General features: G+C 36.8%; 1 protein-coding gene across 4 annotated transcripts in view; it reads right to left on the bottom strand.

Moving 5' to 3' along the window:
• CDC42BPA (CDC42 binding protein kinase alpha) overlaps positions 1–21,397 on the bottom strand; it is a 181,482-nt gene that overhangs the window by 62,199 nt on the left and 97,886 nt on the right. For 3 of the 4 annotated variants that reach the window (XM_083856235.1, XM_083856236.1, XM_083856234.1), the window contains 9 exons: positions 17,697–17,790; positions 16,736–16,936; positions 15,908–16,156; positions 12,090–12,169; positions 10,899–11,065; positions 10,329–10,451; positions 4,584–4,717; positions 2,742–2,984; positions 2,382–2,492 (listed from right to left, as the gene is read on the bottom strand). In XM_083856235.1, the coding sequence (XP_083712361.1) occupies positions 2,382–2,492; positions 2,742–2,984; positions 4,584–4,717; positions 10,329–10,451; positions 10,899–11,065; positions 12,090–12,169; positions 15,908–16,156; positions 16,736–16,936; positions 17,697–17,790 (1,402 nt within the window). The remainder of the gene's footprint in view (positions 1–2,381; positions 2,493–2,741; positions 2,985–4,583; positions 4,718–10,328; positions 10,452–10,898; positions 11,066–12,089; positions 12,170–15,907; positions 16,157–16,735; positions 16,937–17,696; positions 17,791–21,397) is intronic. The other variant, XM_083856233.1, reaches the window with a different exon arrangement.

Raw genomic sequence — 21,397 nt, forward strand, 5'->3', positions numbered from 1 at the left:
ATTGTTTACACATACAGGGTAATGGAGCGCAGAAAAAGTTTAGGCTTTGCAACATCCTCTATCAGGTACATAATAGCAAGTTTTAGTGGAATTGCACTTTTTTTACCACAATGAAAAGATACTACTGCAACCATAAGAGAGATGGTGCAGTAGAAGAGAAAGCCAAATAGTGTCGAACAATGGCTTAGAGAACTAGAGAGATATAGTAAACAGAGAATTCATTTTTAATTGATGTAAACACATATTCCAAATAGATACTTTCATACATGCCTATTTCAAATGGACAAATGGTGCAACTGAGACATAATGTATCTCCTGGCACATGGACAGCTACTGTTTAATGCACCCCTCTCAGCTAATAGGGCATGCTGCTGACTGAGTCTGATTTTACTGAAAATCAGTAAAATACATTACATCCACAGGATCCCCTCTGTCCACACAATTCACTGACAAGTTTGCAGAACCCCAGCAGGCCAGTGGTGCAGCACTTGGCTGGACAGAAGGCACAGTGCCTTTTTCCCAACAGGCTCTTCATCATGAACTCTCTGACCTTATCCTTTACCACAGCCTCTTCTCCTTTCCTGAGGAAGCTGCACCCAGTCCTCGGCACCTCCCCAGATGATCTGAATGGGAGTTACAGTGGCACAGTGGGCTGCCTGTAATAAGGGGGTTCACATCTTGGCCAGCAGGTCTCTTCTCACTTAAGTTCCTTCAGAACTCCCTCAGGTGACTTCACATCTAACTCACCTGCCAGCTCTCCTGAAATCATCCCAGACACATCCAGCTCATCTGCTCAGCCTGCTGCAAAGAACACACTCTGGCAACTTCCCCTCCTTCAGCAGTGAAGTCTGACACACTGAGGACTTGTGAAGAATTTTTTGCCACAGCTCTATTAGCTCAGAGATTGCCTTTTCCATCCCCAAGCAGCCCCGTGAGTTTCCTGAGGTTTTCTGCTTTGGTTTTAAAGAACTCTTCGCAATCACTCTGAGCATCCTCTGCAAAATGCTTCCTAAATTCTTTTCATTTAGCTCTCAACATCCTGTCTACACTTAACCTTCCATCATTTATGGTCTTTTCTGTTCTCCTCATTTGGAGAAACCTTCTTTTCTTCTTTAAATTTTTGCTTTTGTGTAGGAGAGCTCCCTGAATTTAACTAAGGAGCCATGCAGAGCTTTTACTGAATGGACAGTGCAGTATCACAATAACCACACGTGATACAAAGTGTGCTTACTGAATTGTAAAATATTACCAAGAAAGCTAAAATTCCCTTTTCCTTTTCTGACAAACTTGCCCTGCTGTTTCAAATCAGCCTATCATTTATTCTCAACAGATCTCCCATAAATTCTTCTTGCCTCTTAAACTGTCATACAAACTCCTTGCTGATGGGGAAGACCATGGAAGCAGAAGAAACACATGTTAATTTTCAGATAACAATCTGAATTCGCAGCAGTAGAAACTTTATTAATCCAAATTTCATACTGAAAGGATTTCTTTATTTTCTTTTAAAAAGGAAGGCCAAATAGAGGAAAATCTGCAAAAAACCACCAAATTTTCTGTGCCACAACCTAATGTTCACAAATGTCCCAGTGAATTCTAATGAAAAAAGACTTGGTTGTTCATTTAAATTAAGACCAGCTTAGGACTAATCTCACATTTTACCCAAAAAGTTTAGAGTTACCCTACTGCACAAAACATTTGGAACAGGATTTTGCTGTAAATGAAGAGCAATCCACATAAGTAAATTAAAAACTTTCCATTCAATTTTTAAGAAAGCCTAACTTCTGTAGAGCACTGCATAAAAAGCTAAATCACAGAATAAAACAGCAGTTAACATTCTTGGCTGCCTTAAATTTCTTCTTTTAAAATCACATGCACATGTGAGCAATCTCATCAATATAAACAAAGCCTTCATGCTCAATGCTGCTCTTGGGCAAAAATGCCTCATCTTCTGGCTGAGAGGCAGAATGTGCTAAAACTGTTCCTCTATGGTTACATCATTTGGCATCTATTGAGCAGGAAACCTGAGGGACAGCACAACAGACAGAACACCTATACAGAAACCTGCCTAGATTGCAGGTTTATCTTCAAATATTCAACCATCCTATGCTAAAAAAAAAAAATAAAATGTTTTAGCAAGTAAAGTTAAACCAAATATTAATGGAAGCAATGTGGTAAGACATGGTTGATTATTAAGAAATAGCACATCAGGTAAATGTTCATTTTTCTGGGCAAGAATGCAATGCATGCCTGTGCTAACATTCAGCTCCAACTGAAGTGACAGACTGACAAAACCCTTTTGTCCTACATCTGAAAGCAATCAAACAGATCCAAGTCCTAGTTGACTAGTAAGTTTGCAGGTGTTAATATCAGAACAGACTAACCTTTAGCCCTTCTACTTCGCTTTCCAACTGTTTGGAGTACTGTTCACTCCTCTCTCGCAATTTCCTGTCTTTGGACGCCTCAGCAGCTGCAGCTTCAGCTTGGACTTCCAGCTACAAAAGTACATACGTTTTTAATAGACAGGATTCTGTGGGGTTTTTTTCCAAAATCTATTGATGGCTTTCAATATGAGAGAAATCTTCAGCACCAAACTGAACACACTTCAAAGTCTTAGAAAACAAAATTGATACTGTTTGAAACGACAGACAAAAGGTTAGATTTACAAAATTAAAAAAAAAACAACTCAGAAAACCTTACATATAACTTATTCATAGAGTCTAAACAGTCTTCTCACCACTTACTTCTTTTTTAAGTCTCTCTGTTCTGCGTAACTCTTGCCTTAAACTTTCTAGTTTTTGCATCACCACTTCCATTTCTTCCTCCTTATCTCGGAGCTGGCGGGCAAGCTTTTGTTTTTGAGAGTGCAAGTCTGTCAGCCGCTCGTTCATCTCTGAGAATTCCTGCATTGCCAATTTCCGCTGGCTGTGTGCATCTTTCAGCTCTTTGGCTTGGGATTTTAATCTGTCACTAGACTCTGCCAGTTCCTACAGTTTAAAAAAAGAATTAAGTAATAAACCTAGAAAGCTACGAGGCCAATTCTGTCTTTGGATGCACATCTAACACCATCTCCAGAGCGAATAGAAACTACATATTCTTTTTTATTTCATAAATGCATCTACAATACAGACTGCATGCCTCTATAAATAAGGAAAGAGGCATGTTTTACACCACTAGAGTTAGTTAAACTCCATAAATGTAAACCAAGTAGGAATCTACTCCATCATTACAGGTAAACACAATGGTTTAAAAGCACTTGCATTACAATATAAAAATATCTTGCTTTCTTAATGCAAAAGTGTCATTAGCATTGGGTTTTAAAAAGTACTTAAATAAATTACAAGAATCTCAAGTGCTGAATGATTAAAACTGAATGAAAAAGTTTGCTCTACGAAAATTCTTACTCAAGAAGCTTTTGAAAACTGGCCTGCAATGACAAATATGATTTCCATACACTGTACCTTAATATCAAATATCAGAGGAAGTTTCAGGCAACAAAACACTGCAGCGAATAAAAGCAATATATGATAACTATTCTTTTCACCAGCATGAAATAACAGTGTTAATGCAGTCATAACTTCACACCACAACACCTTCACAAAGTGAAGTGCTGTGCCCTAAGATTTGTGCCACCACACTACCAATGAGAGACCACAACAGTTTAAATAGTTGAAAAATGTTCAGTCAAACCAGAGCAGTAAAAAGAAGCAAGGAAAAGCAAATTTCAGGTTAAAAAAAAAGACCAACAGGAAGAATTAATATTTGGCACTGCTGACATCCGTGTAAATCTAAAAACACTTCTAAGGTACTTAAAAGGAGATCCTAATCACTGTGAGTTCGTTTAGAAGAGAGATGGTCTTTCTGGGACAAACTGGCAGCTTTCAAAATTTTAAGAGCCCTAAGGGTCAGAAGAAACAATGTTAAACACAGCTAGCACGTCAACTTCAGTGTGGACTCTAAACAGGTTTTATATATTTCACACCTGATTACTGGTTGATTTAATAATAAATACAAAAAAGAGTTATGAAAGACAGCATCTTATAACTAAGAAAATGAAGGATAAGGGAGATAGAGAAGAAGAAATAAAATCCAGTACTGTTAAACTGTAGTTATTTCAATTACTTTTCAATTTTCATACTTGGGCAATTTTTCACATCTCCCTTCTGGAAACACTTCTGTGACACAGCCTTAATACCATATTCTTCACATTTTTTCACTGTTAAAGTCTCACCCATACTTCAGATTAAATTGTCTGGAATAGTTCTTCACTACTCTGTCTTCTAACCCCTATCATTATCACCTAAACGTGAAGCTATAAAACCTTTTTTTTGCAGCCACCATGCAATTTGGATTATGGAGTTGCTCACTATCTGGAAGCAATCACTTAGGGAACACCCAGCAGTCATACAGACAATGTGTTAAATAATGTCCTCCTCTCCAATAAAAAAAGGCAGAAAGCTAAGTAGGTCATGCTACACACTTGTTATCTGCTCATTAGTTTAACACTTTAAAGATATTACAAGCAAAATAGACAAAACCAAAACAGTCTTGAGGGTTTAGAACAGTTGCTGACAAAATGATTTTACCTTATTAAGATCTTCTCTCTCTTGCTTCAGTGTTCTGACTTGCTTCTCAAAAGCCTTTATTTGTCTGGAAGCATCATCCAGTTCTCGCCTTGCGGTGCTGGCCTCCTCGAGTTGCTGTTCTAGCTGACCAGATTCTAGAAAAAGCAGCAGAACTCTAAATATTCTAAGGGAAAAACTGTAACTCTAGAATAGCATAGCCTAGCTGCTTGAAGCCCCTTCAATATTTTTTCTGGTTTCCATTTAATCACAAAATAAGGCAATTCTCCTCTGGTTTAGAAGAGGGAGCAGGTTGTTTCAGCTGCCATTATGTGCTTTTAAGGGAGCAGAATGAAAGGTCACAGCTCACTGGAATACAACACAAAAATGGTAACAACTTGTCCTCTCACATTATAACAACCACGCTCAATACATAATTCTGTAATGTATGTTTTAACACAACACATACATTTCACTTCTTTGTGCTGTGATGTAATATATAATACACCTTTTATTACAATGTTATTATAAGCAGTCTCCCTCCTCCTCCAAATTTCCCCCAAAAAGAAACAGTAAAAATAATGGATCACTCAAGAGCTGGCAAGTGTTCTCCTGTCAATACTCTTTAAGATTAACTTCAGCTGAATCTACTTATTTCTAGTGTGAAAATCACTTGTTTTCATGTGATCTGCTTTATTACTACTATAAATAAAGGGGAACTATTGCAGCCAGTTTCTTACCAACAGTCAGTTACACAGTGACAATATTTCTACAGCACAGTTAAATAATGTCATATAAATACCCTCAAATTCTGTAAGAAAAACTGAGATGCATAAAATATGGCAACTTAAATTTTCTAGCTAGTGAGTGGGGTTTTTTTTTGCCTCGTAGGCTTTACTTAAAAACAAGACATTAAAGCAAGATATATAGGAAGGTAAGTTAATTCCAAGTTCTATGGAATCACTGGACATGTCTTTTATTTCAGTTGTGGGCAGGTCTTCAGACCACTTGTATTTACCCAAAGAACAGGAACCCATCTATACTCTTAATAACAGCCTTTAACTACATTTTCATAAATATAACCCTAAGAGACTGGCTCTTGGAGAAATCAAATATAAAAACACATACATTTTTAAGAGGGTTAATTTCTGAAACACAAGAATTTCATAAGCAAATTAATAGCATTAGCTTATACCCAGAAAAAATATTCACTATTGTTTTAATTCACTGAATCTTGTTTAAAATTTTAAAAGAATGCACTTAAATAAGAGATATAGCTCAAAGCCAGAAATTATTAACTGCCTCCCTTATGCAGTCTACTCTGAAGTCACCAGTGAAAAGAAAGTTTATATATGGCTCTGCTGAGCCAAGATAAATCTCTTTTCTGTGCATGAACTACTTTGTTCCATGGCTCTGTTTTCTTCTTGCATTGCTGCCCTTTACATATTTGGCAATATTAAAGATTCCTCAAAGTTTTCTCCTATGTAACTTAGTGAACAAAAATTATAACTTTGACCTCAAAAATTGAAAGCATATGCTAGCTTGTCATTTCCTGGAAAACCAGATAGACAAGAAAAATGTATTTTTCTAAGCCCTCCTGGTAACACTCCTGAATTTGACACAATTTTGAGTTCATTCTTTATTACCTTTTTAAGCAGGTGTTTACTCATACAGTTTCAGAAAAGGCAGTAAAACAGGTTAAAGAATGTAACAAAAAGCTAGGTGTGACACATGAGTTGTAAATGGCAATTTTCCATTTAACTACCCTAGTTGTAACTAGCATTTTAGATAATATATGTAAACACTCACTGTAATATACTGTTACATTACATTTAGTTGCACAAGAGATGAGCCCAAAGCATAAAAAGCTCAGCTGTGCACCTGAATGGAACCTTCTTAAAGTTCATCAGATCTAGCAAAAAAATTAGATCTTTTAAAGGCTATCAGAAAACCTGGAACTAGCTCCCCTATATTTGGAAGCATTCAGACAGGGTCATCACCTGGTTTGTTTCTGTATTCTGCCATTAATATAGTTCTAAAATCTATCTCAAAACCCCCACAAAATCAAGTAACATTCCCTTTTTATTTTATCAAATTTGCTTTTATTAGTTACAGCTTAAGGCACAAATGAGTGTTTTCTAAAAAATGCCTGGATCAGACAAAGCATTCAAGTATATACTGGCAAAGTTGTGTGGTGACTGGGGATGGGTTAGACAACTCTACATCCTCCTCATTTGATTCCATTATTCACTTCCAAACCGAACTCCAAAAGTACACATTCTGTCTAGGAATAAATACACAAATATGTATGTGGTGTGAAGCAGAAAATTACTTTAGGAAAAGACTTCTCAGTATTGACCACCTTCACCAGACTTTGACTTCTTTTCAATTTGAAAACGTGTGCTGGTTTTGCATTGATTGACATTTAGTGAGGAGGGAAGAAGCCCCCCATGGAAATGATTTTTCTAAGAGACAGTGTTCACAATTTCCTCCATGCCTGACAAAAACCATCAGTGGCTAGTTTTGAACCCTCACACCTTGTTAAACCACAGACCAAGCCCTGTCTCTGCCACAGCGCTGGCTGAGCCCCAGCACAGCCCCAGTGCAGCCTGAATCTCTCACCCTGACTGCTTCAGCCACCACCCAGCAGAAACCATCATGACCACAGCAGGCCCTGAGTGAGATACCAACTCTGTCATTGCACAGGTGAAACGTGCAAAGCACTGATCCTCTCTCCAGTGAGAGAAAAGGACAGAGTGAAGACACGTAGAGAAACAACATAAAGACACCATGGTCAGTGAAGAAGGAGTCAAGTCCCAGATGGGAGGAGAATGAGAAGATGCCTTAGTCTTAAGCTGAAATTCTTTTGCAAGATCATAAATTTTTTGCACATACCATGGTAATGGACTGTGATACACTAGAATATATCCCTTTAATTCATGGAAACAGTATGGGGAGATGGAGCGTTCAAATTTCAGACAGGAGCAAAGGCATTTGTGCTGAAGCAAGTAAATACTGAAGTAGCTGTAATCTCATGAGAAGCTTGAACAGAGAGAGAGAGAGAGAGAGAGAGAGAGATGAGAATGATGAAGACCCTTTGCCCGCAGGGAAAGAAGACCTCTGTTCCCAGAGATGAAGATCATCTCAGAGATAGATGAAGAGAACCTTTGCTTTTGAACAGCTCATCCTTAAAATAGTACCCCTTAAGTTGGACACAGCCCATAAATGCAGCTGTGGGAAGGCTGCAATGAGATGGGAGGGACTTCACAATTGCAGATTTCCAGGCGGCTGCTATTCTTGAGAAGCTTGAAGCTATTCTTGAAGCTACGAGAGAACATGGATCTTCTGGAGAAGTCTCCATGACATGGCAAAAGAGACTCCTCTCCCTAAGAGAACTTATAAAAGACTATTTTAGAGGTGGTCAACAGACGTAACTCCTAAGGTTTTGTCTCTGTATGTTGTCAGTGGAAAAGAAAAGAAATATGTGGGGGGAGGAAAAGTGTTCTAAAAATTTTATTCTGATTCTTATTTTTTTTCTTTAATTTCATTTAAATTAAGTTTTCTTTATAACATTTAGATTTTTGAGCCTGCTTTGCTCTTCTCCTAACCCTATCTCAAAACAGAAAAAGAGTAAATAATTCTAGTAAGTGCACTGACGTTTAGCCAGTGCTCAACCCACCACATTATTTAGTGCATTAGCCGGGAAATCTCAAATTGGCAAACCAAAACCATTACAAAAGGGATAGCAGATATGTTGGGGAATGTTTTCACACCTTTAATTTTTTTTTTTTTTCATTACCAAAGGAAGTGATACTTTCAGCAATGAACTAAGTTGCAGCTCAATAGTAAAGAATAAAATATAATTTAAAGCTGATCCTGATGTTTTTCTGTGAATGACCGGTCTCATTCAAAAGCTGATCTTGTAAATGTTGTTTTCCAGTGGTCCCAAAGACTCAAAACCCGATCTAAAGATTGTTGCAGAGAAGGGCTTTCTGATCACTTTGTCTTTATCCTCATTACAGCAGCAAGAGGAGGGATATTTGGCTGGAGCAAAATTTCACAAAACCCTTTGTCCTGATAAAGTGCCAACATGGCATCACTCAAACCAGAGTGATCCTCCCTGAGCTAGCTAAGCCATGTTCCTATCCAAAAATAATGCCTATGATACAATACAAAATTGCTGCATCACTCCAGAGCAGCTGTCCAACTGTGTATCTGTAATGGGCTTTTTTCAGACTACACAATTTTAACAGGCTGTAATCTATGTGCTGCACTCTGCAGTTCACACACAGCTGTTCTGTCCCATAAGGCAGCTGCAGAGTCTAAACACATCAACTCAAGTGTCTGCAAGTTAAGTTCAAGTTACTCTTTCTGTGGGTGTTGCTGCTGGCATTCCTGACACTTTCAGGAATTGAATGAAGTCTTGTCACAAATACAAACCAGAACAAATGTTTTTTGTAGTCTCCTTCAACCTTTCTTGTTTCTTTTTTCCCTAGCCTCAGGTAAGATATGGACATGTAATAAAGCTGTATCTACCACTACATGTGACTGGTTTTTCACACAAAATGCAGGTATTTTCCTATTTCCATAAGATGAATTGGGTTTTTCTCCATGTTTCTCTGGTTCCAGACCTAATACCTGTACCAGCCTCTTGTTAATTTTCCTTAATAAAAAAAGTCTTGCTGTGCTTCCTTTCCTCCTTTTTTTTTGAGATGTCTCTGCTCTCAAGATCTCGTTTTAAAGACAGCATTATGGAGACAGGTAGCGATTCTATGCTATGAATCACCATGAGAGAAAATTCCCTTTAACTTAATTCAGAATATCAAATCTAGAATACTGAACACTAGCCTTTAAAGCAGGCTAAAAAGGTATTAGCTAAACAGACAGCAAATTGGTTCATTCATAGCTATATTCAATAAAGCAGTGCAATATAAGCCCTCCCTCTCGAAGTTCTTAAAATATGAATTGCCCAGAATCTGGGAAAGTAAGACTGGAAGAAGATAGACCTTTGCCTAAACGTCTCCCATTGCCTCTGTAAAATACACATACTGGTCTAAGTAGATCTTTGCTTTTTGACTACTTTGAGAGTCCTGATAAAAGGCAGCATAATAATAATTAAAAAAATTATTCCTTTTAGCTGCACTGATTTTAAAAACACTTTTCAAACTTAAAGTACTGATGTACTTGAAGGCCAAAATTTTAGTTTTCATAAAATCTCTGACAACCCTCAGAAGCAAAGAAAATAAATGTTCAGTTTTGAAAGGAATGACAGCTCATTGACCGCAGAGCTGGAAGGTGGTTCTTCTCCCTCTCATCTCCCTTTCCTCATATGCTTCTATTGCCCACCTTGTGCTGATTTATCTGATCATAGGTTGATTAAATTCTCTCTAACAGCATTTTCCCTGTTTAATTGAGTTAATTAAAGTAATAAGAGAGTGCTGGGAATGCAGAGATTGAGAATGGGCCATGCAGCTGTAGGCAGGACTTATTTTGGTGGCAGTTTTCTTTGGTGGGTTCTGCTGCTTGAAGTGCAGCCTCATGGCCCATTATATCCTCTCTCATGCACTACTCCTTGCCACTTGGAAAACTCAAACTGAATTTGGAGGAAATGTTGAGGTACAGTGGAAGAGTGAAGAGCAAAATGAAAAGTAAAAATAGACTGGAAAACTCTTTCATACAATTGGAAAGAATTACAATTGGAGAGAAAAAACCAAACTTGACAAAATACAGTTTCCTGTTACAGCTTTTACATAAGTTTTTGTAACATACCTGTTACCTGTTTCTTCAACTTTTCAATTTCTTCTTTCAAACTTTTAATTTCTAAATCTTTGCTTGCTGTTATTGGGCCATCCACTGTTGAATACTGCAGAGCCTGCACTGTCTGAGTGGACTCTAGAAAAAGATGAAAGAAAGAGGGACAAATAACACATCTGAAGAGATCAAAGAGATACTACTGATAAATTAAGACATGCCAAAAGATCCTGCACTAGGTATTCTACAATTTGTAATTTCTAACTATTAAGTGCCAATTTTTCAGCAATTGTCAGCAGGATGAACTAAGTTCTTAGAAGTTTTAAGAATGAAATGTTTATTCCATAGCGACCAAGGTACAGCGAGAATGGAGTTAGCATAAGAAGTTGCATACATGGTGTACTTCAGGCATAAAGAGTAATAGAAATTTAATTTGTCAACAAAAATAATGAAGAGAATTTTTTTCTGCTAGAATGCATTCCAGGAGGTATACTTAATGTTTTTTTCCACAGTGTAAATAGTGCCTTACAAAATTGCAGGTTAATCTAAGTTTAAAAATTATGGAATCATTTTTTTAAATGACTATACCTTGCAGTTTTCTGCTAAGTTCAAGCTTTTCCTGTTCTAGACGTCTTATTCTCCTCTCATAAGCTTCTGTTGCTAAACTATCCTCCAAAGTTCTTTGAATGTTGGCATCAAGATCCATGGAGGGTGGTCCAGCTGTCAGTCTTAGACAGCTGCGGTCTGAAAGCACACTGGGGGAAAAAAATAAATAGTATTGGATTTTACAACACCCTGGTTTAAAATAGTGCTATAAAAACATCAATCAATAAACAGTTTAAGTTGTTAATTACTGTGCCATTTATTATAACATCAAAGAATACCTTGTTAGTATGTGCTCATTGGAAATTAAAATAGTTTTTACCTAGCATTCCTGATCTCCTCAATTCATTTTTTGTTACACAGAGTGGATGAACTCCTGATTAAAAATCATTATGGACAGTCTATGTTAGCCAGACAGCAAAAAGCAACATCCCAGACAGTAAGATTACAATAATAGTTCAATTGAGAATAACTGAATCAAGTGTCACAAATGCTTTAACAACAATCACTAAAAGTGGTGTGAAATTATCCCATAACAATTAGGGCACGGACATGTCAGAAATGCTGTGGCTACTCATGTTCACATGCCACTACTTATGCAAATAATCCTTTTGAAGTCTAGGACATTCTAGGAAATAGTCACACTCCCTGCAGAAACATAGGCCTGGATTTTCAGTGGTTGTAAAACATTCTTTCCTTCTTTATTTTCATAAACAAGAAGCATGTAAGGGACTTGCCTGTTTAGTTTAGCAATGGATATGAGTGAAATAAATTCTATAGTAATACCAGATATCAATTAAAGTAATTTTTACAAAATTTCTATTCAGACTTAGAGAAGTGTCAAAGGGCTAGAAATAAAACTGGTTTTAATGTCTAATAAACTAAGTTCTGCCAGGGTCCACACATCTAGTCTTAACTTTGTCATGTGCAGTTAATTTTATACATTTTCTAATAACAATCTTTCTCATCAAAACTCCCCTGAGCACAGGTGCTGACCTTTACATGTATGTAGATTTTACCTGCAGAGAGCTCATTCTTTTGAACGGACAGCATTTTAGATAATGGTATTTTCCTCAATAAACCAGATTCTTTGATATCTGTTCAATATATTTCAAAGACAGAAAGCTAAAATAATGTGTAACTAGCCTACAGACAATTTGGGAACTCTTAACTTACCAGCTACTTGTATATGTGAAACCCACAAATGGTAAATGATGGCCAGAAAATGCAGTGTGGGATGGTGGAGGCATTGTTTCCTAGAAAAATAATAGGACAGTTGAGTAAGCAGTATCCTACTGGACTTAAAAGAAACAGATTTTCCAGTTTAACCATATGAGATGTGTTAGTAACAGTATCATAAGAACTATATTCACTGCCATCCTTATCTACAGCCCAAATATGAAACAGCATCAACTAAATCTATTTATAATAGCATTTGCCATATACAGAAATGGAACATGCTGACACAAAAATGCTTTTCTAATTGAATAGGCTATTGTTGTAGGAAAGCAAACTATTACACGTAAGAGATGCCAATTTATTCCTTCCTTTTTTCAAGAAGCTCTTAGCACAAAGAGCAACACCATTTATTCCCTACTATACTCATCTCTGCTATTCAGTCAACAGGGCTTCCTGCCTGTAGAATCACCAGCCCACTTCTGAGTGGGCCATCTCTATTTGGAGAGAACAATCACCAGGCATTTACTAGAAAGAAGTAATACAACAGAGTGTTCTAATCCCATTAGTGCTTTGACTATTCTTCATTCTTTGCTCCTCTTTCTTGCCAGACAAAGAACTACAAACCAAGACAAATCTTTGAGTTTTTCTTCAGGCTAAAATAACCTTGTTATTTTACCTGGACTATTTGAAGTTCCAATATTCTTAAATGCTCTATTAAAAGCTTCCTGTTTAACCCCAGGATGCAAGGTTTATGCTCCTCTACTAGACATGGTCATAAGAGTCACCAAAAGAAAACCCCCAAGAAGACAATTATGGCACTGGAAGTGATAAAAAATTCCAAGCTGTCAGAAAGGGTTTGTAACAATTTCTTTCTAAACACAAACAAAAATGAAGAAAGGAACCAGTTGTACATTTCTTTCACGTAACACTCAGCAGGAAAGGACAAGGAGTAAGACTGTGTTCAAAAGAAATCTGAAATTACCTTTCCAGTGGTGGTGTCAGCTATATTACATCACAACCTTGTCCTCTTAGCTGACAAAAAACTTCGTGTTATAAAAGAGTTCCCAAACAACACTAATGATATTGCTAGGTTGTGTAAATTCATGGAGTTGAGCATTTTGGAAACTAAGGAGAAGACCAAATTAAAAAGCCTCAACTTTCCATTAAATCATAATAAAAATACCAATTATTACAGATTTCTATGATTAGAAAAAGTAAAATTTTACTTCTTCTTTACATTTTTTCACCTTTCATAGATTTGAATTTCAAAACTGTCTTTACAGATAACTTTAAAAATAACAAATGCTTAATTGCATGATTTTAACAACGCACATGACAATTCTCAGGCACCACATAGGTTACTTTTCTAAAATATTGTTTCTATTGATAATAAGGTAAGATTCTGTAAAATAATTTGTTTTGCAGAGATCAAGATATGTATCTCCTGCTGTTTGTGTGAATTTAACAGTACAACCATGCTGAGAAAATTATAACTGAACCTATCATACCTCTCAATAAGGCTACTAAACCAAACAGTTAAAAGCTAAAACCCAGCACTACTTAGGCTGCCTGAACAGCACAGTTTTGCCCTTTATTCTTGTGTGTACGCTCAACATACTTTTTAAATTTCATTATTATATATGTAATTTTTCCATGGGACTATGGTTTCATTCAAAGTTCAGGAAGAATAACAATCATGGCTTTTCAACACTGTCTTTTATCTTCAGCATTGGATTTTCCTCATTTGCTCTATGCAATTCAAATCTTGCCAAGAATTTTTAGGGGGGGAAAAAAAAGGTCTCATGGGCTTATCTGTGGTGCTGACTTCTATACCAGCAGTGTGAGTATGCGTAACTTTGTCAAAAGATATGTATGAAATATGGAGGAGAAAATACCTCCAAGTTATATATAAGGAATTTGAGGCAAAGCAATATGAAATACAATGTCCACTGGTCAAAGCAAAAATGTAAAATATTCTCAGTCATGCAATGCCTTAGGCTAGGTTTTTTCAGCAGTTCTGAGATACTAGGTATGAAAAGAAATGGCAAGAAAATAACATCCTTATATTAAAACAGAACAAAACCTTCACATGTTTCAAATTAGGAAACTGAAAAAGAAGCTCTAGAAACTGGCATTCATCTCTAACAGTTCAGGGCATTGCTTTTCACCCCCAAAAGCAAATTAAGAACTGGACTCAGTTTTCCCAGCTGAGAATTCAGTAACTCAGCAGAGGAGCATTCTTCCTTCACCTGCAGGTCCCTATTTCTTCACAATGGTAAAGCATTCACACTGCAAAGGCATAGTTTGAGAGCTTCAGGTGGGAGACTGGGCTCTAAAAAGGAGAAGTGGTTCAATGGACAACACTAAAATGTGTGAACAACCTCCAAAAGGTATTTCAGTTTCACAAAGACCTACTATACACAGCATCCACTCCAGCTACTCCATCTTTACAGCTGCTGCTGGACAAAATAATATGCAAACAGGTATCTGAAGACTGTATAAACAAGTCTTAAAATAAAAATACTTCAGTTGTGAAGGAAGGTGGAAATATCAGATGCAAGTGAGGAAACAAAATGAAAAAAAATGCAAGTCATCCTATGCAGCTACACTGGTTTGCTTAATTTGCCCATAAGGAAAAGGGGTCTGAGATTTAATCAGAAATCACAGAATCATTTAGATTGGAAAAGACGTCCAAGATCATTGAGTCCAGCCATTAACTGTCAGGTCCATCACTAAATCACTTCCCTTAAGACCACGTCTGCATGTGTTTTAAAATCCTCCAGTGATAGTTGACTCCTGGACAGCCCTTTTGGCAAAAAAATTTTCCCAATATCCAAACTAAACCTCCCCTTGCTCAACCTGAGGCCACTTCCTCTTCTCCTGTGGCTTATTACTCGGAAGAAGAGACTCACACCCACAAAGTGTTTTAGCCAAAATGTTTTCCATGTTTTAATATGCAGCTGGAGAAATGGAAATGCAAAAAATGATCATCTTGTCTATATCAATTAATGTTGCCTCTTATCTGCAGGCCCAGAAAACTGAGTGAAACTGAGATGCACATGCACTTCAGAAAACAAAAGCAAAAGTGGTGAAAATGCTCTACCTCACATGAAGACAGTAGGTTTCTGTATCTTTCAACAGACACACACCCAAACACACCCCAAAATACTTTCAAGGAGAGAAAACAAGGCATTCCTCCAATGCTAAGACATCTGTCATATGTCAAAGATCCTTTTCAAAAGCATAGAAATAGAAAGTCTGGTAAATCAATAGTTGCAGAGCATTTCAAACAAAGGGAAAAATATTTTCTTGTTCCTTAAGAAATGGCTGTAATATTTCTCCTACATTTCTCAAAACTTAAGTCAGAGAAAAGGCTGGAAAAAGTTGAGTGGAAATGAACTGAACAGAATCCAACACCCATATGAGCAATTAGAGCAGAGCAATAAAATACAATAAAATGCAATATGCAAACTTATACTAAGTCTTAACAATGCTCTGCTAGAAATAGTCTTGCAGATTATCAGTATGTAAATGCATTATTCTTTATAAGACATAGACACTAAACCTGTTGCTGCAACAGATGTATATTAGCTAAAGGCACGTAAAGCTACAATGAATTTACAAAAGTTATCCTTACACAGGTATGATTTTAGGACCAGCTTACAAACTATAAAAGTATTCCTCTCCCAGTTCTTCAAAGCAGCACCTAACTGTTATTTATGCAGAACACAGTGAAATAAACTGCCTTTTCCATACATTTTGCTACAAAGCACTCTACAAAGGCTGATTCATCAAAATGTTAATTGTACACTTACAGAGTTTTTTAAGCAATCATCATCCACATCAAAGTTTGATGTATCAGTAGGGCTGCTGACTTCTGGGATATAAGGTGCCTCACAGTTCCTAATGTTGTCCCAATCAATCCCAGCAAAAAATGGATGGTTCTTAAAGTCTTCTATTCCATTTTGTCCAAGTCGATGCTCTCTGCTGCAAATGAGCCTTCGGATGAGGTCCTTTGCACTTTCAGAGACATCTGTCACTTGAGCAGGAAACTGAAACCTCTCCTTAAAGATTAAAATAAGAGGAAATAGTTTATTACCAAGAAAAAGTTGGAAACATTACCTTCCTAGTGAAAATCATTATAGAAAAAGAAATGTGCAAATACTCCAGCTCTGAAATATATGCAGTTAGGTTTCAAGGAAAAGACTTCTACTAAGGATAGAAACTATTAGGATTTTTTTGTCTTCTAGTTTTTCTCCTCTATTTAAATTTCTCTTACACTACAGCTGTTGAATTCTACAGCTAGCTCCATGTGGAAGAACATTTTAGAATCTTTTGCATAAGCCAAGGAATGGGTTCACCAGAAGAAAGAAACACAAGAGGATTGATGCCATGTAACCAAGACAGACACCACAGAGTGAATTAACAGCCATGTTTCCAAACCCAGATTTTAAGTTTTAGCCTTATCCCAAAGCAAAGTCATCTGCAATCCATAACCATTAACTTGCTACGTGGAAACATAATTTTCTTCTACATTTATGAACCCTTAACATTATTAGTACATAAAAATTCATTTTTAAATATATGTTCAAGTTACCCCATTATTACAAATTAGCTTAGAAACAGACAGAAAGTGCACTAACTTTGTGGTTCATTATTTTCCCATAGGTCTCCACCAAGGACTCAGCATAAAAGGGCGTTTCTCCATAAAGCATTTCATACATGCAAACGCCCAGGGACCACCAGTCACACTCGGGCCCATACTTCCCTTTTCCATCTTCCATGGCCTGCAAGATTTCTGGAGAGATGTAGTCTGGTGTTCCAACTGCCACTGAAGATTGGACCTGGAGAAATTACATTTTTAGGATTAAAATCAACTTCCATCATTACAGACACTGTGGTACTGTGCCCATGTATATATAAATTTAGCCCAGCCTTCTTGTCATAACAAAAACAACTAAACTCCAGCAAAAGCTTCTAAATTCATAAAGAAATACTTAAGCATCCAAGGCACTGCACTAATAGCCATCCCAATAATTTACTTTTGCTAAAGTATTGCCAATATTTAAAAACAGATAAAGGACCAAACTGTCAATTGTCAAGATTAGAGCCAGTAAGCAATTATAGATTTGGTAACCAGATATATCAGGTCAAATACTTTGTAATCCCATGGGACATGATTAAACATACTGGAATTACATTTTAGTCATACTTACTATATATACTGTGGAAATTTAAATGTACTAGAAGAACACCATCACATTTTAGTATCTCATCCTGGTCATACTAAAGCTTACATTTTCAATAAAGATTAGAGCTCAGAGCTTAAACCAGAAAGATTCACAGTTCCTAAGCACTTACTTGGCATTGACAGCACAGCTTCTCTTTATTTATCAGTTGACTGTATGCTAAAATGTTTTTAATATACTGCAGATCCAAGCAGTCTGCAGTTTTATTTTCAAGAAAGTTAGTTATATACCAGTACGATTTACAGTTCTATTTCATTTGCCATGAGGCATCTTTTCCCTTTATCAGCACACATTTTGTGGCTATCAATGGACTGAAGAAAAAATATTTAGGAATGTATCATTCTTTCTAATTTACCGTTCCATCTTCCATCAGTTTCAGACAAGAACCAAAATCTGCTAATCGAATATGTCCATTCATATCCATCAAGATGTTGTCTGGTTTTATATCCCTGCAATTAAACAAATTGCAGGATTAGTACAAAATGTATTGCATAAAATGCATTCCAAGCATTAACTCTGCAACAGTCTTTTCATTCAAAACCAGCAATCTGTCAGTACACAGAAGACAGTCACTCATGATACAGTGAAATTTGCACTAGAGACATTTCATGACAAGGGCTGCAGATCAGTCAAATCCTACAATGCTTCTTAATTTTAGTAAGAATTGTGTAGTTAAATTCCTCTCATGTCTCAAGGGCAGACAGGAGAATCTTACTTGCTCTGAGCTTTTGTATATAAAAATTTTAAATCATCTGAAGAATTTTAGTGAAATGCTCTCAAGTGGAAGTTGTATGCTTGTACTGGAGCTGGAAAACAACCCCTAGATTTTACAACAGAACAAAGGCCAATGAAATTCTGAAATAGTTAACATTATAAAATGAATGTCACTGATTGCTTTGCAGACAAACTAAAATGTTCACATTGCACCTGAGAGTAAATTTTGTTGTTCAGGTTTTGGTGTTTGGTTTTTTTCTTCCCAACTAGAATTCGAGTTACAAACAAGACTTACAGATAATTTACAATGGAAAAAAAAAAAAAAAACAGAACCACAGCTTGAACAACATTATAGAAGCTATGGCATAAAGGTGTCACAGTGTCACACACTCGGTGACAATTAATACAGTAACAGCTTGTTGTTTGGAAGAAAAGTACTTCCTGAATTTGTGTTACTCAAAGACATGTAGCAGCCCATGCTGAAAACAAACTTTAGGCAACTTTCAGATACACCAAAATATTTATGAAGTAAAAAGCAAACATTGTATTATTAATATTTCATACTTTCACAACTTGCAACTGAGCATAAAGACAATTCTTTACAAAGTAAACCAGAAAAAATAACCAAGTCCATTTTCCTAAGACCACTCTTCCACTTGAATTTTGCTGACACTGAATATGCCAAAGAATTGCAGCCTCCAGATCGAGATAGTTTTGTTTGTTTTGCATTCACCCACAAAAAACATTCCTTAAACACACTTCTAAATAAAAACAAACACATGCCATTGAGACTGCTGGAATTATAACTTCAGTTTAAAACACTTTGCAAAAACATGCACCTAAAATCCAGTTCCTCCAAGAAGCTGGACCTAGTTCAAGCTAAACAAAAACATGAGTCACCCTTGAGGCTCCATTTATCCATGTTCTATCTTTTAATATATTCCCAAGAGAAATAATAATAACATTAATAATCCTCATCATCATCATCCCAACCTCTCCCATTCAATCTCACAAAACAGCAAGAAAACATGAAAAATCTCATTGTGTTGTCAACACTGTGCAAAACCAAGCCTGCAAACAACACTGAATGCACTTCAAGGAATGATTTCTTGCAGAAAATCTTCTGCATTTGTAGAAATCTTCAGGCATTTGTAATGCTCAGTAATAACTTCATATGAACAATTTTTACAGTTAAGAAAAAAAGAAAAGACCAACTTAATAAATACAAACTCTTTTTAGCTCCTGTAACAGAAGCTATGGGCTATGAACAACTGTTCTGAATTCTGAACTACATTAATAAAAGACAGTTTGAAAGACAAGAATTGCTGGTACCTGCAGAGCAGAGTAGGCTACAAGCAAAGGGAAGGAAAATTATGAGCCCCAGAGGGGAACAAGGAACGGGAGTAATTATTGCCAGTGTAACTGAATAGTGTGAAGGTGGCAATTATGGGAAAAAATAATGTCTTAAACCCTGCATCTCTACTGAGCCTACAGCAGTTAGATGGCATAAGAATGATGAGTTTTGTTCCCAGTTTTATTTTGAATGACATTTGTTTACTCTCTTAAATGATCAGAACTGATCTCTCTTCACACTCACTTCCCCAGCTTATCCCAGTTTCTTCACTGTAGGGACTGGTTCCTTCTACTTCCATCTCAACTGCATTTTTATTCCTATTGTTCCTATAGTCACCTCAAAAGTTGATATGTCCAATCCTCCACAACCTATCAACCCCAAATTTCCCTTCCTTCTATTTCCTTCTTTCTCTCTCAGCTTCTTCACTCCTAAGTCCTCACCTCCTTGCCTGTTAAAATTTAACAAATCCTTTTTTTATCCTGTGTCAGTTCTCAGCAGTCACTATTTATTTACAGTCCCATTTCCACTGGCTTCCTATTCCCGTGATACAGGACAACTATCCTCTTTCCTCACATTCCTGTCCAACTTGCATAGCAATCTTCTTTGGCACCAAAAGGAAGAGAACTATCAGTAATAGAGACACTCCATGCTGTCTCTAGTGTCTATTTATCAGCATCTCCCCAAGTTCCTTCAATATTACAGCTCTGAAGCAGTGCAAAGCTACAGCAGAGGAAAACTGAAAAATATTTAGGGATTGAACTCTGCACACAGTTCTCTGGAACTCCTAACAACTGGAATATTGAGGGAAAAATCATAACCTGAAAATCTCTAGGTGGGGGGCGGAGGAATGAAAAATATATCCACAACTCATGGAGGATTCTCTCCTGAATTTCAAGTCTCCACATCCCACAGAAGAAGATGTCCTCACTGGTTTTGTAATAATTATTTTATTAATTGAAAATCTATATAGGAAGAGCAATCCATGTTTCTTGATCTTGTTTCTGGAAAGAGGATCAGGCAAATACTAGGGAAGAAAAATTCCAGAACAAATAGCTAAAATCTGGCACAATTAGTGAATAAATAATGAAAAGTTATATGGGTTAGTGAATAGACCATTGGGCTGAATCTCTGTAGGTAAGAGTTACCAGGTGATTGTGAGCAGACCATTTAAACATCACCCAACAAGAACCACAGTGCCCAGTCAAGCAACTAATATCACCTGTCTGGAAGGCTGTGGAGCCCAAACACCCTACTAACTCTGTAATTAGTTCACTGCAATAAAAGAAAAAGGTCAGCTCACTTGAAATATGAAATACTAATTCACTTTCAAGAAATGTAAGCATTTGTAAGGTGTTTTATGAGCCAGATTTATTGTGGGAACAAGAATTGAATGGGGGCAATTGCTCTGACACCACTGTGCTCTCTGGACACCCTGGGCCTGACCAAGCCCCAGACAGCTCAGCCCTACTTTGACAGCAGCTGCTGGGGGAAGCTCAATGTGCAAGGGGTGCAGGTTGCCAGAGCTGGGCCTGGCACAAGCCAAGCTAGTACAAATTCTTCAAATATGCTCCATGCTGAATTAAAGGAAGACAGGAACTCAACATACCCAAAGAAACTCTTTTTTTTTTTTTTTTTTTTCAATGAGTGATTTAACAGCACCAAAGGAACCAGAAATTTGGACCAAATAAACATCTCTAGAAACTCATATATCCATTTAAACTTTGACTCAAACAGTGTCTAGGAGCAACTTCTACTTTTCTAAGCTTTGTTGGCCTTGACTGTAGAAGAAAATCAGCAGTGCCCAGAAGCTTTGCTGCTGTTTTCTGGAGAATGCAGTAGCCATAAACAGTGTGTAACCCTGAACACTTCACTTGCACCAAAAATGTATGTGAAGGCTAATGAAAGAAAAAAAAAAAAAAAAAAAAAAAAAAAAAAAAAAAAAAAGGAAAAATCTCTTATGAATCCTTCCTTATAATGCTTCTTAGTTT

This window comes from Zosterops lateralis (assembly GCF_965231275.1).
Source record: "Zosterops lateralis genome assembly, chromosome: 3".
Classification (NCBI taxonomy): Eukaryota; Metazoa; Chordata; class Aves; order Passeriformes; family Zosteropidae; genus Zosterops; species Zosterops lateralis.